Source organism: Corella eumyota, chromosome 1, assembly GCF_963082875.1.
Source record: "Corella eumyota chromosome 1, kaCorEumy4.1, whole genome shotgun sequence".
Classification (NCBI taxonomy): Eukaryota; Metazoa; Chordata; class Ascidiacea; order Phlebobranchia; family Corellidae; genus Corella; species Corella eumyota.
Window position 1 is genome coordinate 19,507,336 of NC_137490.1, and position 17,074 is coordinate 19,524,409.

At 28.2% G+C, this 17,074-nt stretch overlaps 4 protein-coding genes across 4 annotated transcripts; 3 read left to right on the plus strand and 1 right to left on the minus strand.

The window, feature by feature from the left end:
* Positions 1–3: 3 nt before the first annotated feature.
* Positions 4–720, plus strand: LOC145764065 (methyltransferase-like protein 27). Its single transcript, XM_082575633.1, has one exon. It carries the CDS (start codon positions 34–36, stop codon positions 715–717), a length of 684 nt encoding a protein of 227 aa, XP_082431759.1. The 5' UTR covers positions 4–33; the 3' UTR covers positions 718–720.
* A 425-nt stretch (positions 721–1,145) lies between these two features.
* Positions 1,146–4,918, plus strand: LOC145764064 (thymidylate synthase-like). The gene is made up of 7 exons (XM_082575632.1): positions 1,146–1,290; positions 1,479–1,619; positions 2,042–2,200; positions 2,702–2,856; positions 3,051–3,182; positions 3,777–3,900; positions 4,346–4,918. The coding sequence occupies exons 1-7, from the start codon at positions 1,275–1,277 to the stop codon at positions 4,561–4,563; spliced, it is 945 nt and encodes a 314-aa protein (XP_082431758.1). The 5' UTR covers positions 1,146–1,274; the 3' UTR covers positions 4,564–4,918.
* Positions 4,919–8,619: 3,701 nt separating this feature from the next.
* Positions 8,620–11,081, plus strand: LOC145741757 (uncharacterized). The gene is made up of 6 exons (XM_082559409.1): positions 8,620–8,652; positions 8,757–8,954; positions 9,989–10,030; positions 10,123–10,314; positions 10,769–10,877; positions 11,074–11,081. The coding sequence occupies exons 1-6, from the start codon at positions 8,620–8,622 to the stop codon at positions 11,079–11,081; spliced, it is 582 nt and encodes a 193-aa protein (XP_082415535.1).
* Positions 11,082–12,177: 1,096 nt separating this feature from the next.
* Positions 12,178–15,367, minus strand: LOC145741767 (T-box transcription factor T-A-like). Its single transcript, XM_082559421.1, has 8 exons — positions 15,281–15,367; positions 14,861–15,033; positions 14,448–14,616; positions 13,823–13,966; positions 13,406–13,529; positions 13,091–13,330; positions 12,519–12,921; positions 12,178–12,436 (listed from the first exon to the last, which is right to left on the minus strand). The coding sequence occupies exons 1-8, from the start codon at positions 15,365–15,367 to the stop codon at positions 12,178–12,180; spliced, it is 1,599 nt and encodes a 532-aa protein (XP_082415547.1).
* Positions 15,368–17,074: the final 1,707 nt, after the last annotated feature.

A 17,074-nucleotide genomic window follows, 5' to 3' on the forward strand; every position in this document is an offset into this window, starting at 1 on the left:
ACTTTTTATTTAGGAATACTTTAGTTTTAAAAAATGTCTGAAAAACAACAAGAGCTATACAACAAAGTATATGGGGAATATATTAACGTTGGAAGTACTGAGAACACCGTTGAAAACTACACTAAGTTAGCAACCACTTATGAAGCTGATTTTGTAGGTTTGGGTTATGATACCCCAAAAGTATTAGCTGAAGCGGCATTGGATGTATTAAAGGGCAATTCTGAAGATCAAAATATTTTGGATTTGGCATGTGGTACTGGATTAGTAGCTAAGTTTTTAAAATCAGCTGGGTTTAAAGGTAGCATTGATGGAAACGATGGCAGTAGCGGAATGTTAAAATTAGCAAAGGATTCAGGTTTTTATCGCACGTTGGTGGAAGAATTTATTATGGCTGAAAGACCAATTGGTTTTGCGGACAACTTTTATGATGCTGTCGTGTGTTGTGGAGGATTTGGGCCTGGTCATATTATGCCAGACTGTTTGGGGGATGTTCTACGTGTCACCAAACTCGGTGGCATAATTGTTTTTGCGACCCGTTACAACGAAATCGCAACAGAATATGTCACAACCCTTGTGCAGGAAATTGAAAGGTTGGAAAAAGAAAACTTCTGGGTTAAAGAAAGAGTTTTCCAAACTCAGTATTTTAGTTTCGATGCATCCAACAAGGAAGAAAATAAACCGCTACTTGCAAAAATTTATTGCTATCGAAAAAAGTAACTTCAAATAACTATTTATTTGATTAAAATAATCAAATAATTTAAATTGTTATTTTAATGAAATTGTGCAGTGTGTTTGTTTCATATTTGGTTTATAACTTTTGCGGAAAACAGCATTTATTACTTACACGGCAATCTAAAATCTAAAAATCTACCTCCAAATTTATGTAAATGTTGCCACCCCTTCCTCATTGCATTTCAACCTATGAACAGTTTTTTTTATTTATAATTTGATTAGTAGAGCGCCTATAGCTCTTCAACGTACAACTTTTACAATCAATTTTATCAATTGTTTTATGCAAAATTTAATCCCAAAAATTTAAATGTTATTTTTGTTTTATTGTAGTTTGTCTTCAATTGTGTAAACAAAATTTGTTTAAAATAGTTGCAAAAATGTTTAGTACTATTTAAAAAATTTAAGTTGTGTTCAAATTTTTTCTTCATTAATGTAACTCTTTTATCATTTACATGATATTTTAAAATTAAATCATTAAATATTTTTAATTAGTATTAAAAATTGTTTAGTCCTTATTTTTTAAAAGTAAAAAAAACAATACTATGCCGCTGAAACTAGGCAAGTTTTATATAATGTTTATTATTTATCAATTAATTAGAAAAAAATTTCAATTTTAAAGATTTTGCTCATATTATTTGTTTTAAGTATATACCCTTAACTTAATCTACAAAATCAAGTTAATACTGAAAAAATAATAATTTTAAACATAAAAAGAATTTTAATTTTTGATTTATTAATTTTTTCAGATTCTGCTAATATCCAATCAGTGATAGAAGAGAAAAACTTGAAGGAAAACACTCCTGTGTTAAGTAGACACGGAGAATATGTTTATTTAGAGTTGATTGATCAAATTCTAAAACATGGAAGTTTTAAAGGAGACAGAACAGGTAAAAAACAAAACTAAATAAGTAAATATTGTAAGTTTATTTAGGCCATTGAAATTTTATATAGCCTATATATCCTGAATATTGTTTTTTTTTAAAGTGAAAATATTTTACATATTTAAAATACTGGCAGCAAGGTGTAGTGGTCAGAACACTTGGCTTCACTATATGAGGTTCTGGGTTTAATCTCCACTGCTTTCATGCTGTAGAGCCCTTGAGTATGGTGCTATAAACGGCATAAACTTCTGCTGAGTCAACACTTAATCAGTAGCATGATTATCGGGCAATTATATATGTTCTCCAATATCTCAAACCCTTAAGGCAACTCGAGACTTGGTTGGGGTAACTGATGTTACTCTATGTTAAGGTCATGAAGTCGACCTTTTCACAACGAGGATAAATAAAAACAATTTTTATTATTGAAGGCACTGGCACCAAATCAATTTTTGGAGCTCAAATGAGGTTTGATTTGAGGACCTCATTTCCTCTGCTTACAACTAAGAGGGTGTTTTGGAGGGGGGTTGTTGAAGAATTATTGTGGTTTATTAGGGGAAGCACCAATGCAAAGGAACTACATGATAAAAGTAAACAATTTTCGTATAGTTTTAAAGTTTTGTAAAGTTATATTGGTCTCATATAAGATGTAATTTGTGTTTTACCTTTACAGATTAAACATTTAGGCTTTTTTAATTGGCCTTCTGTTAGTCTTGTTGTTTTAGTTTTTATTGGTTCATCAGTTTTTGACCTCACTGTTGAGTTAATTATTGCATGGTCAATATTTGTAAAATAAACTGTTGTTTGCTTAACAATTGCTGCTGTAGTGTAGTTGCAAAAGGTTAAAATTACTCTCACGACCAATTTAAAATATGCAATACCTATATATCTAGTCCCTTTAAAATATGCATACTTAAAAAACTATTTTAAAATAACTTAAATTTTTTGGTTTGGTATAAATATTAACAAATAAACAATTAATAATCTAATAAATTCTCTCTATATATATATATATTAACAAAACTAAAACAGTTTCTTATGGTCATTAATTAAGAGTTTAGATTTTTAAACATAAATTATTTTATTTTTAGAGGTTACTATTTGGGATGCAAATGGTTCGAGGGAGTTCTTGGACAACCTGGGGTTAACGGACAGGGAGGAAGGGGACCTGGGTCCAGTTTATGGGTTTCAGTGGAGACATTTTGGCGCTGAATATAAGAATATGCATGCTGACTATAGTGGCCAGGTAAATGTTTGGTTAAAACATTTTAGGGTGCATTTAAAAAAAAATTAAAACTTAGCAAGCTAGGTCTACACTGTTAACAAAAATAAATTGTGTTTTATTTCTATATTATTAATCCCAAAAATCTTTTTAATAATAAATATATTGTTTTTGTATGTTTAAAATTTTTGTTTAAGATTAGTTTTTGTATTTTTTAGGGTGTCGACCAACTGCAGCGAGTGATCGACATGATTCGAAACAATCCAGATGATCGAAGGATTATAATGTGCGCTTGGAACCCTTCTGATCTGGGAAAAATGGCGCTACCACCATGCCATGCTTTATGTCAGGTAAACTAAAAAAAAGACTCTAAACAAAAAACTCTTTTTTTATATTTGATTAGGGAAGGTCAACATTACAACCTAAACATAGAGTAACATTAATTACCTCAACCCAGTCTTGAATCCTCTTTGACAGTTTGGGATACTATAGACTATAATTGCTTGGTAATTAAGCTCTGCTGATTAAGTGTTGGCTTTGCAGAATTTTATACTGTTTGACGTTTATAGAACCTTTCTTAAGTGCGCTACATTTAAAGAGCAGTGGGGATCAAACCCATGACCTCATGTAAAGAAGCCAAATGTGATGACATACTATCCTGGGGAATAGATAATTGTTTAAAAACTATTAAGTATATGTTTCAATGAGGTTGCTAATAGGTGTATGTATGTCTATGGGGTTGTCTATTCTGGTTCAAGTCGGGTGTTATTTTTTATAGTTATTAACAGAAAGGTTTTGTGCTGTTTCTTTAAAAAAGTATCACTTTTTTGTCTAAAAAAAATTCTGATTTACTTGTTTTGTAAAAAAGTTAAAGAATTAATCTAATAATATTTATTGCTTAATTATTATCATAACTTTAACACAACAAAAGATTTGTTTTCAAGTTTTATGTGTGTAATGGGGAGCTATCATGTCAGTTATACCAAAGATCAGCAGACATGGGTTTAGGTGTTCCATTTAACATTGCCAGTTATGCTTGTCTAACTTACATGATTGCCCATATTACAGGTATGTGTTTAACTTGATAATTTGTGTGATAAAATTAAATTAAAATGTTTTAATGTATTGCTATTGGAGTTGGGTTACTGACTACTGTCATATTATAAAATTTTTTTTTTTAAATGAACGCTATATGCATGAAAATACCATTTTATTAACAATATATTTTCTATCGACCCTAACTTACTCTAACCCTTTCAAAAAATATGGCAATCAAAATTTCAATAAAATATCGTTTTCGAAAATCTGGTTTTTAGGTAATGTTCATTAGGTTATATTGGTTTTAGTTATAAGGGCTAAAACAAATAAATTTAGCTAGTACCAGTTATGTTACTTTACTAAAAAGTCCCACAACTTGGTAACAATGGGGATTGAACCAAGGACTTTCTGTAGTGAAGCCATGCGTTCATTAAAGCATGCAATCAATAAAATTAAATTTTTTTTTGATGCTTAGGTTTGAAGCCCGGAGATTTTGTTCATACATTAGGTGACGCTCATGTGTATGTGAACCACATTGAACCTTTACAAGAACAACTTAAAAGAGTTCCGAGAGCTTTTCCAACTCTTAATTTCGATCGAGAGATTAACAACATCAATGATTTTACGATCGATGATTTTAAGTTTGTAGGTTATAAGCCACATGGGAAAATTGCAATGAAAATGGCAGTTTAAAGATTAAGAAAATGGCGATCCCAAAATCTTAAAAATGAAAGTTTTGTTACAATGACAAATTAAAATTAAGATTTTTTTATACCAACTTTAATCAAGTTACTAGTATTTTTTAACAATAGATGTTGTTATTTAAAAAAAAAATTTAAAAAATTGTTGCTATATATTTTTTTAATTTTTTTTTGCTACTAATTAATTTTTTGTGAACAAATTTTATAATTTAGTTCAACTACTTTTTATCTTGTAATTTTTTCGAAAAAAATCATCATTTTTGTATTTACTTGAATATTTTACCAAAAAAATCTTATAACTACTGCCATTTATGTTATTGCATTAAACTTTGTATGTTAAATATATTTAAAATGAATTTTTTGTAAAACTTTTTCTTCAAATTTTTTGATTGTTATTTACACATAGCTAGCTTAAACTTTTTGTACTCTTTTGTAAAAATACACAATCATACAGAAAAAAAGTTTGTTATTTAAAAGAAAATTGGGTAGTAGGGTTAAACTGATATCTTTAGTATAGTCTTATAGAAAGTAAGCGTCTTTAAAATACGTATTTTTGCTTTAACCGTTACAACTTTCTTTTAAGAATTAATTAATGTTCTTTTTTGAAGGTGATAAGGTAATAGGTTAAGTAAAAAACTGCATTCTATTTTTGATGATTTAATTAAGATAATTTGGAATATTATCAGAATGTTCAACAATAATTAATGTGTCAAATGGTTTTAAGATCGATGAAAGCTTGTACCATTTATTGACCCATGTTTTTCACATTTAATGACTTTTTAACATGGGAGCAACGGGACCAAACTTATAAACCTACTACCGCATGGCAAAAATAATGTGAAAATCACCAGTTGTAGTTGTATATCGCAGAACAATAAATAATTGAAACTAATAACAGTAAAATGTTATTTTCGTGTAGTTAGCTTAACTAGAAATTATTCGAACGAGGTATATATACCAATATCATCAAAAAATAACATAGAAATCCTTAGCTGTGATGCGCGTTACTTTTTGTGTGGTACGATATTACGAAACAAACTTCCCTACATTATAAATAAAAAAAAAAAACCACGTGAAATTTAATTCAACCAATACACAGAGGGACCACAAATGTCATGATTTTATTCCAACGCAGGTCAAGATTTTTAGCAAAAAAAATTCACGGTTTGAGAAAGGGAGGTCTCCCTTAAGCATCCGGGAGGCCTCCTAGACTTCCTATTGACTCGTGGGTGTTAAACTTTAACATCGCACATTGCACAAATAGGTACAACTGTATATGCCCCAATAGGAACTTAGTTTATTGTTTTCTGTATATGATGGTGTGGTTTTAGTTAAGCTTAGGTTAGTGTAAATTTTAGATAGCGTTAGTTAGCTTAGCCGAATTTCGCTTGTGTGTGAAATTAGCAGATTTTTTTTGTATTAAAGTGTAAATAATATATGTGTTATCTAACCTATACTTTTAGATTGATTTATTAAAAGTATTTTTTAACCGTTTAAGCTCAGTAAAACGGCACTTCTATTCCACGAATTAACGCTTGGTTTTACGTAAAATGCCTTAAAGCATTATTCAAGTTTATATATTTACTATAATATGCTATTTAGGCGTGTCTTTACTTCCCAACGTATATTGAATTGTATTTAAAAGAGACTTTTAAACAATTTCTTTAAACTTTAAGTAAAGCCGCTTGCTTGGTTTAGTTAGGCAGGCTACGTTTTTAACAGATTTCAAAATTTTAATTAAGCGTCGACGTGCTTTTTTTGCAGCTTAACGTGAGCCTTGTTAACCTGTTAAGAAATGTTTAAAGGCAGGTTACGCATATAAGGCTGTTGGCCTTTTTCGTTTATGTTTATTGATTTTATATAGTCTGACACGTTGTTAAAAATTAAAAATAAGGCGTGAAAAATTGATAATTAGTTTAATAACTAATACAAAATTTAGTAATTTTATAAATATAATTTGTTTACGCTAAATATGGGCCCTCTATATGGATTAGTTTTAGTTACATACAAAGTTAAATAAATCATTTTTTTTTGCAATTAACTTTTTGACATTTTGTTATATAAATTTTAAACGTAACTTTTCGATAAGACGAGTTCATAATGCTGTAGGTTAACTTATTTTTAGAAATGACTGGTAGCATATCTGGCATTAGATTCTGCTGTGCGGTGTTAGCACAACAAATTGTTTAGGACTACCTTAAAGTTGGCATTTCGTTTCAGTCACGAGTTGCCATTAAAAATGCAGATTAATAATTAATTGTTTGTCATAAAAATTTCCAATTAGATATTTTTAAAACAAGTTTAGTGGGATTCGGTGGACGATCCAAAAGGTTAAGGCCCGCCGCAATCATATTATTTATTTACTTTTAAACCCGACGTTAACGGATATTTAACATAAATATTTTGTTACAATTATTACTTTTTGTTATTTTATTTAAGCATAGTTTTTCTTAGTTGAAAAAAAGGTAAATTGGTCTTTGTTTTAATTGTAGTTGTGTTGTATTTTGTTATTAGTTGCCTTTTTCTAATTTGTAGTTAGATATTTTATTTTGTTTTAGTTTTTCTATTCAAAACTTGCGATATTTTTTTAAGTTTGTATATTCTAATTTAAAAATTTTCAATAGTTAGCTGGTTTTATTTTGGATAAATGTGCTATCACGTTTTCTATCTTTATCTTATTTTGCGGCCCCTTTAGTTTTTTATTTCTAATATTAGAAGAATAAAATTAGTTTGTTGGTTTACTTAAATGCCAACCGACAAACAATTTTCACAGACGAGTCTCGAAAAATTTTTCTCTGGTGAATTGTGATAGCTTACTTTATAAAAATCGCTTTTTTGTAGGTGAAATATAAGGTCAAATATGTTAATGTGTCAAGATATCATCAATAAACAAAATGCGTCAATTTTTACGTTGCTACTTACATGGTGATCGAACGCAAACACTACTTTATCGAACTAACCTTTCACGCGGGCTGAAATTTTTATTAGATTTCGAATTTTTCTTGGAAGGATTTGGTCGACTAGTTTGTCCATTTCCTGAAATCGTTGTAAGGTCATAGGGAAGGCGGAAATTAGGTCACGTGATTTTATAGGAGAAAAAAATTTCAGTGGATTACAAAATTCTAATTTTTGCTAAAGCCCTGTAAAACATTTAATTTTGATTACATTTTGTATAGCGAAACTTGAAAAAAACAGATAAAATTTAAGATAAGACGGTTTTATAAACATATCAACGTTGACATTTGAAAAATCGAAACCAAACATTTATCTCTGTCTCACTTTCAATTTACAATTTCTAACTGAATTTCAAAAATTATAAAAATAAAACTATTCTAATTTTATATTAAAATACTGCTACGTGCAAATTAAATTTGTTTATTTTAAAATGCAGAAATGATTTTCCTGACCTTTTAGAAAGGTCCCTCCCTTCTTTTAAAAATTTAATCACCTTAGGGCGATAGTACAGCCCTATAAAAGTCTTATGACAAGAATTAAATGTATGATAAGTATTTAGTAGCAACATAATTAAGAATTTAGTGGTTACATAAGCGGTTAATGACAGCTGAATTAAGCCAAGTTATATAAATATAACGTCGTACTTTATTCGAATTAATTAACAAGAATGATATCATTATATTTTGGATTTATATATTTGGTTTAAATAGTTATATTTATTGAAGGATGTATTTAAAAAGTAGTTAATTAATTATCAGATTATAAAATTATTAAATTTAAATGTATAAAAATAGTTGAAATTACTTTGTTTATGATATAATTTGTTACCAAATGTATATTACAAAATATTCATTATTTGAGTATTCGTAGATATTTTGGAAATAGCGTCAAATCAACTAAACATTAACGTTAATTATGTAGTTATAAAGTTGAGAAAAACTAGGTTTGCTATATAGATTAAACCACAAATTTTTGTGGCGCTATTACTTAAAAGTTTGACTCAATAGTCATTAGATTTTGCGGTAACAAAGTGCCTGGAATTTTTGATTGCCTTATTTTTTTCATCAAATACTTTTCTACTAAATCATCTAAGATGAATAATAGAAAAGAATTTTATGAAAAAATTGTTTTATTTAACAGACAAAATTTATATTAATTAACAGAAAGCATTTTATAAAAAAAATTGTATTATTAAAAAAAATTTTATAAAAAAATTGTATTATTTAACAGACAGATCAAATTGAATCAAGAGATAATATGAATTTAATAAAGTATTTAATTTTAGCGTTTAATTTATCTATAGTCAGCTCTTATCGTTTACAAAGCTCAAGAAAAATTCGCTCAACCAAACTGAAAGATTTTGAACACCTGAAAATTAAGATCTTGTTGGAATCAAAAAAGTTGAGCATTTTATTGCGAGAAAATTCAGTAAGTTTATATTTATTTTATGTTTATATTTATATATTTTACCGACGGTTTGGTGTAGTGGTCAATACACTTAGCTTCACTACATAAGGTCTTGGGTATTATCCCCACTGCTCCCATGCTGTAGAGCTCTTGAGTAAGGCGCTATAAACGGTATGAACTTCTTCTGAATCAACACTTAATCAGCAGCTCATAATTATCGAAAAATTATAATCTATAATATTTTAAACTGCCAAAACTTGAAACTGGATCGGATTAACTGATGTTACTCTATGTTGATGTCGTGAAGTCGACCTTCCCACATCGAAGATAAATAAATTTAAAAAAATAGAATAGCTATTTCAAAGTTGTTACTGTTACAAGAGAATTAAAAACTTTTAAAGTCATTTCTTGATAACGCAATCGTTAAATTTAAAATATCATCGTGACTATGGACGTTTCTGTCTTGCGCAATATCTCAGTAATTATTTCAAGCGCCGTATTAGTTAGTACGATAATTTTTTCTTTTATATAATATCAATTGCTTTAGGCATTTTCACACAGAATTTCAATTAAAAAAATGTGTAATTAATGAGTAATTGTTTAGGGGGAGTCTAACCGTATTTTATAAATTTTTCGATAGGTATTGATCTAGAATAGTTCTACAAGTATGTTTATTAGTTACTTTATAAAAATATTTTAACATTTCTTATATAAGAATTGACTTGATTTATTAATAGATTACATAGTTTTTATTATTTTTACTGTAAGTTATTAACGATTTAAGTAAAATATAATTCTAATACTTTACAGCAGTTTAACCAAATTTTTAAGCGACGGTTTTAGTAAATAAAATATTGTCGCCATATTGTTTTCTAAATAACTTGCTGTTCAGGTTTTAATTTAATTTTTCATTGGATATCCATTTATACTATTAAATTAGTTTATAAAATTTTTATTTTATAACATTTATATATATTTATTTTTATTAAATATTAAAAAAAAAATAAAGCTTTAAGTTTTACAGTTGATTTTATAAATAATTATTTATTTTTTAGAATACAAATGCTAATTGCAATTTGGAAATACCTTTAGAATTAGTAAGTTATTTATTTTTTTACATTATTTTTATTTTAGCATAATTTAAAATAAAAACATATATTTTTTTAAATATTTTTGTATTTTTTTTTAGAATCAGTCCTTCAATTCAAATCAAAAATCAGAAAAACATTTATTATTTATTTTTCAAATTATTACTAAAATAATGAAAGATTTCACCAACAATTGTATGGAACAATATCACGAAAATAACAGAAACGAATTAGAAAAATTATTTCAATCTTTAATTATTCATTTTGAGGAATTTTCAAATATATATGCAAAGGTAAACAAACTTTTACTTTTTATAATTTTATTTATATATATATTTTTTAAATTTAGCTATTTTTTTTTGTAGTTAATTTTGCCCGGAGTGCATTTTAATTATTGTAAAATGGTCGCAATTTGCAATTTTTTTTGCGATAATTGCACAACAAAAAGAAGTTTTTTTAGTTTAAAGACAATAAATTGTACTTACATACATACATACGCACATACATACATGTATATATGTATATATATATATATATGTGTAAATATTTATTTAATTTACCTAGCTTTATTATATATATGCATACATGAGATTTTTAAAAACTTTATATTTTTTGGTAACAAAAATTTTTATTTAAAACTTTAATTATATCAAATTATTTATTAAAATATTATTATGGTTTTAATGTTTTTTTTTTAATAAAATTACTATTTAAATTTAATATGAAAATTTATTTATTTTATTTTAGTTACATCATATTCCTAGTGAAAGTATTATGGAAATACCATCTATTTCAAATCAGCAAATTTCAATTTCTTGTATTTCTTGGGTCCACGATTTCACCCATTTTTTATTACGTAACAATGAACATTTTGTTTCAATAAAAAAATTTAATTTTTTAAAATTATTTAAAAAGCATATGTTAAAATGTAAAAGAAGGAGAGTTAAATAATATTTTTAAACTTAATCGGTTTTTATTAAAATTTTTAAAATGTGTTTTTAAAAGTTTTTTGTTTAATTATTAATGATGTTAAAATATTTTTATATATTTAGGTATATAAGTAAGCCGGATAAGTGTATTTTTTTGTATTTATTTCGTTTAAACACTGTACTTTAAATATACCATAAATTTTTTTATTTTACGTTCCATTTCTTCTTAAAAAAATTCAAAAGTCAAAAAAAATACAAAAAAATTAAAATCAATTTACAAGCTTTTTTATGTAATTTTAAAATTGGCTTTTTCAGATAAAAATATTAACTGAATCATAAAGGTTAAAATCAAATATTCTAGGAAATTTTCGCATTAAAATTTTTGTTATTTTTCTGAACTTTAAACCACAGAATCACGACGTTTTTAAACGGGACAAAAATTTAGTCATTTTCGCGAACAAGTTTAAAAGCTAAATGTCAACAACGTGAAATAAGTTTTCATAAGCGGGTAAATCTGTTGTTTACATAAAACAACGGAGAACAACATTTCCGTAAATTTTAAAACTGGTTTTGCTACTATTCCCAAAAAAAATTTAGATTGTAATAAATTGCCAGAGTTAAACCAAATTAAATTTGTTTGTTATAAATACACAATATATTATAACTCATATGTTTTCACTTAATTTCAAATTAGTAATTTGTATTTGAAAATAGGCTTTTATATTTTTTTTATATTACAAAATTTATTTATTAGAAAGCTCTGTATAAAAATGTTTAATAAAGAATTTAATTAACTTTAGAACTAAGGTAGTTTGGTTTATAAAAAAAGGTGTTTGTTATATTCATTTATTTTATTTCAAGATTTTAATCTAAACTCACAAAATATTACTTTCAATTTCAACTTTATATTTAAAACAATGGCCCCTTTATATTTTAAAATATACTTTCATGTTCGGTTTACCATATTTATATTGTAATGATTTTCTGCCTTTCTGTCAAAATGTCAAACATCGAATCTGGCAACTACTTTAAATACCGATCTTCTAATTTGCAAATAAGCTAGGCCGGAATACTTCGTGAGTAATAACTAGTTCATGTAAAGTTGAAAGCCGAAAATAATCCAAATATTTTCATTTTAAAATTTTATTCAAAAAAGGTGATTCATAAATAAAAATATCATGTAAAATAGACTGGCTATCACGTGAATGACGTCATAGGATTATGACGTCACTGTGAAGGCGGGGTTATCGGTTGCCAAGGCTGCGGAATTTGCGAAGCCGCTGTGACGTCATAATCGGTTGAGATCGGCGAGTTCGATAAAAGTTCGATAACCGGCGGGGAAGGTGTGTCGTAAATTGATGACGTCATCTGAGAAGTGAGGTTGTTCACTGTTGTTGCGACGGGTGTGACGTCATAGCTGGGTGACGTATACAGTGAGTTAGTCGTTGTCGCTTCGTTTAATGGCATAAACTGACTTGAGTGAAAACTAAAAGTAAAATTAAAAACATTTTTAAAAAAATATTTAATTTATTTTTATTATGTATTTCTTGAATTAATTTAATTTTTACCTATTTTGTGGTGACGTCATTAACCCACATCTACTTTGCAAAATGTTGGGGTCATGTTGATAGGGGGCGCTACATTGCGGGTCGTAGCCCCACATATTTGCATACTGCTCGTAACCATCAGCACACCCAGTGGTGAGTTGCGGGTCAACAAAATGAGGATAAAGTGGTTCACTTTGTGGAAAGTTAGGGTCCACATAGGGAAATCCCCCGGCGCTGTCCCCGAAGTTATACTGAAGAAAATCGCCTTCACCCAGGTGGACGGGGACTTCCCCCGGGTAAGCACCTTGGACCCATTGATGGGCGGGAATGTAGTTGTTAGGGTCGGGGTATGATGACGTCATAAGTTCAGGGTTAGGGTATTGTTGTTGCTCGGTTATATTAGTTTGTTGTTGTAGCTGTGGATCTATTAAAAACAGAAAAAAATTATAACTTCTTTTTTTGATTTTCTCTCTTCTTAAAATGGGTTTTGTTTTAAATTCTTTGGATAAAGCAGCGGGTCAACTGTGCAAACTGTTTATATTTAAGCTTATCTTAATGAAACAAACAACAAACATTTCTATATTTTAACTTACTTGAGGTTGGGGATATAGATTGTAAAGAGTTATTAACATAGGACTGGTGGTTAGTAGAGTAAGGTGCTTTTCTATGTTCTTTGTAACTACTAGTCGGTCGTTCTCGGCCCGTGTAATTGCTCTGTTGTGGAAAACTTGAAATTGTGGTCGGTATATGTGGAAATTGTTGGCCGCAAGGTGGCAGCATCGGTTGCGGTACTAATGGCATGTTTTCGTTGGCATTGGGTAGCCAGTTGGGAACTATAAATTTAATAAATAATTAATAAATAAAAGTATTTAATAAGTTAGTGAAAGTGTGAATATGTTTATACTTACGTTGTGGAAAGTTTTTATTTTGTTTATTCATTTCTTTGTAAAAATGATCGTTTTCGTTTCTACTTTCTTTAGCATCAAGAAAGGCTTTTGCAAATGGATTGTATTTGATTTTTAAACCAGTTACCTATAAGTTAAAATACACTGGTTAATAACAGAATTATGTAAGAAGTTTAAAATTATTTAAAAAAAAATCATAATTGTGTTTTTAAATATAATGTGAATTGAGTAAAGAAAATGCTAAATAACTGTAGAATTAAGTTTTTTTTAAATCAACAAAATAATGTTATTTCAAATTTTTATTTAATTTTTTTTTTCAATTGACCGCTTCCCAATTAAATTCCCATATAAATAAGTACGGACATGCACAGCCACTATATACGCATTTAAACACCTACTACATAAAGTGTATACACTTACATCTTCGTTCTGATAAGCAGTAACGGCAATAAACCGAGTTTCAGGGAAAGAATGAGAAGCAATTAATTTTTGTGATTCTGCTCCTCCCACCTTGATCACGTGAATGCGAGGTTCATATTTATGCAGAGAGTTTAACATTATTTGCTGAGGAAAAAAATGTTATTAAAATTAATTAATGTAAATGAAAAGAGTCATTAACTTAACATTATTTGCTGGCTGAAAAAATGGTTTTGTTAGTATGCATCTTTTAAAAATTACAGTTTTGGTTAAAATGTTTACTAATTATTGGAATTAAAAATAAAATCGCAATGAGATATTAATGACACTTTGATTATTTATAGAATTTTTTCTTTAAAAATTAACTTTATTTAGATATTATGAGCTTAGTGGAAAATATATGTACAATTCATAGGTTTCAAATAAATAAAACCGCCTTTTACAGTGCTCAGGTAAATCGCTAGCAAATATTAGTTAGAGTATCGATCATATTACTTTAAAATCCTGACTGTAAGGCTAGTGACTAGTGATTGGCTGTATTGGCTGTAGTGATTGTATTGGCTAGTGATTTGTAATGATAGTTAGATTTTATATCACATTCTTATCTTTTTTTATCTTCATATTTTACCTGGTTATTAGCAGTTGCTTTATTGGTGAGTTTAACACGACTGAAACCGATCGGTTGTTTCATCCAGTGGGACCCAAAATTGGGTGAATCGGGGTGAACGTAAGCGCACGTGTTAATGTGGGGTTCGGGTTTACCCCCTGGGATCCATTCCCCGTTTACATATTTCCATCTAAATTTTAAAAAATTTGATAAGTTTATTTTTGAAATATAATATTATAGTATTGGCCATCTGAATATTTCAACAATTGGTTTTAGGCTCGGCAGAAATAAAAACGGTTTTTAGCGCCTTACTTGAAGGTGGAAGCGGTGGGAATCAAACAAATGACCTTATGTTACCCACCTTACAATGCCAGAATTTTAACAACAGATAGATATTTGTTTTGTAAATGTACAGAAAAAAATACTAATTTTACCTATTGTTATCTACTGGCACAAAATCTAGCATAATCGAGTACATTGCATTCGGGTCCAGTCCGGTCACCGTTGATTTCAGAACCGGGAACATCCGGCGCCCATTTTTGGTCACAATCATTTCGTTTACAAAGTTGTTAAATCTTGACCAAAGTTGAAGATCTAATAACGACATCTAAAAATAAAAAAAAAATTGATTTTTTGTCTATGATACCTTTTTTTATTAAATATAAGTGTTTTATTATCCAAATATTAAAGTTTTTGATATTTTTTGGTCTTTTATTTAAATGTTTGATTATTTTAATATATCAAAATGGTAAAAAAAACTTTGCTTTAAATATTTAAATATTTTTTTTACAAATATAAATTAAATAATAAGTATAAGAATTCTAAAATGTAACTGAAAATATTAAATATTTTACCTTAACTCCATTATTAGTAGGAATCGTATCTGAAGTCATTGACTTCTCGATAACATCAAGAAGTTGTTTGGTATTAACAGAAGACATATTTTAAACTTGTTTTAAATCTGAAATTAATATAAATTTGTACTTAATTAGGTTTTTTTTTTATTATTAGGGTTTAATTTTTGGTCTAAAGTTGGTAATAATAAATATATGAGTTTTTATTTGATATATATTCTTGTTGAATGATAAATAAGTTTAGCTTTTGGTTAAAACTTATTTTTAAATTTGTTTTTAAATTAATCTTTCGATTCTTGCAAATTTTTATTTTACACAAAACTGTGAACCTGAACTTACCAAATCTCACAACTTATTGTTATTTACTGCCTATAATAATTAATAAAAACTTGCAATATAGCGCAAAAATCTTAAGCTAGGTGCAACAAAAACTCACTAAACTAAAACACTACAACTCGAAAAATCACAACCCAACTCGAGTTTGTAATTTTTTGCTACAATTTTTTTGGTAACTTTTCACTGGTTAGTGAAAATTTGCTATGATGTAGATTCGCACTTGCGTGCCAAGTTTATACGCGCCACAATGCTAGAATTATGACGTCACAATCGTTTTTTTTTCAGCCTGCGCGCTGAGGCTTTTTAATTGGTCGGAAGACGCGTGGTCCTGAGAAACAATGGCGTCGGATGAATACACTGAAAACACTACGCGGGATACGGTGTAGCTCTGCGGGAGACAGGGAAGGTAACCGCGTCCTCTCTCCGATGTTTATTTGCTTTTTCGTGAAACTGATGACGCCTCGATATCAAAATATCACTGCTATTATGACGTAGCGGTCACGTGTCGTATTTTTGTATTGTTCTTAGTTCGGAAACGGAAAATTTGTTTACTTGGAAAGTTGTTGTTTGATTTTTTGATAACAACCAAAATAGATAAGCTAATCGTAATGGTCAATATAATAAGTACATTTAAACAGAAGATACATCTAATTCAGTAAGTGTAAGTATTTATTTAGTTTTATTAAACCTATGAAACATGGCTCTAGCTTAAATTTAAAAGTTGGTATATAAATTGTCTTATTCAAATTGCATTTTTTCTTTATTTTACACATTTTTTTTTTTAATTTTTGCTTTTATTTGATATACACCTTGTAGTTTTTTACTAAACTATTTAATAAAAAGGCTATAAAATGCAAGTGGGTTATAAGTTAAAGTAACATTCAAAAAGGAATAATTTTTCTTAGAAGATTTATGCAAGAAGTTTTAATGATAACATTTGAATATTTAAAAATAATTAACTTGTAAAAAAAATAAAATACACCCGCTTAAAAGGTCTATGTTGTAAAGCTTTTAAAAAATAATTACATTTTAATGCAATATCTAAATTATGATATGTCATAAATTTATAAATAATCATTAAACAATTGGTGTTAACATTTGCATTTTTTTAAATAACTTAAACTTGTAAGTGTGGCCAAAATAAATGAAACTTATTCCTGAAAGTTGTTTACATTTAGGTTCCACTTTTCTTTGTTTGAATAAAATTTAAGATCCGACCAAATGTCAACAAAAACTTGATTGTCTGTCGGCCAAACTGCGATAACACTAGAACGCTAAAACCCCGTGACGTCATGCAAAAGTTCGTGACGTCACCACCGTCAAAAGATGTTAAAGTCAATAAAGATAGCCACGTGTTATAATATTGAGTTGTCATAAAAATATGATTATTCACGTAATAATGTGAGAATATACAGAAGCTAATCATAAAAAGAAGTGGCAATCAAATATTCATATAAA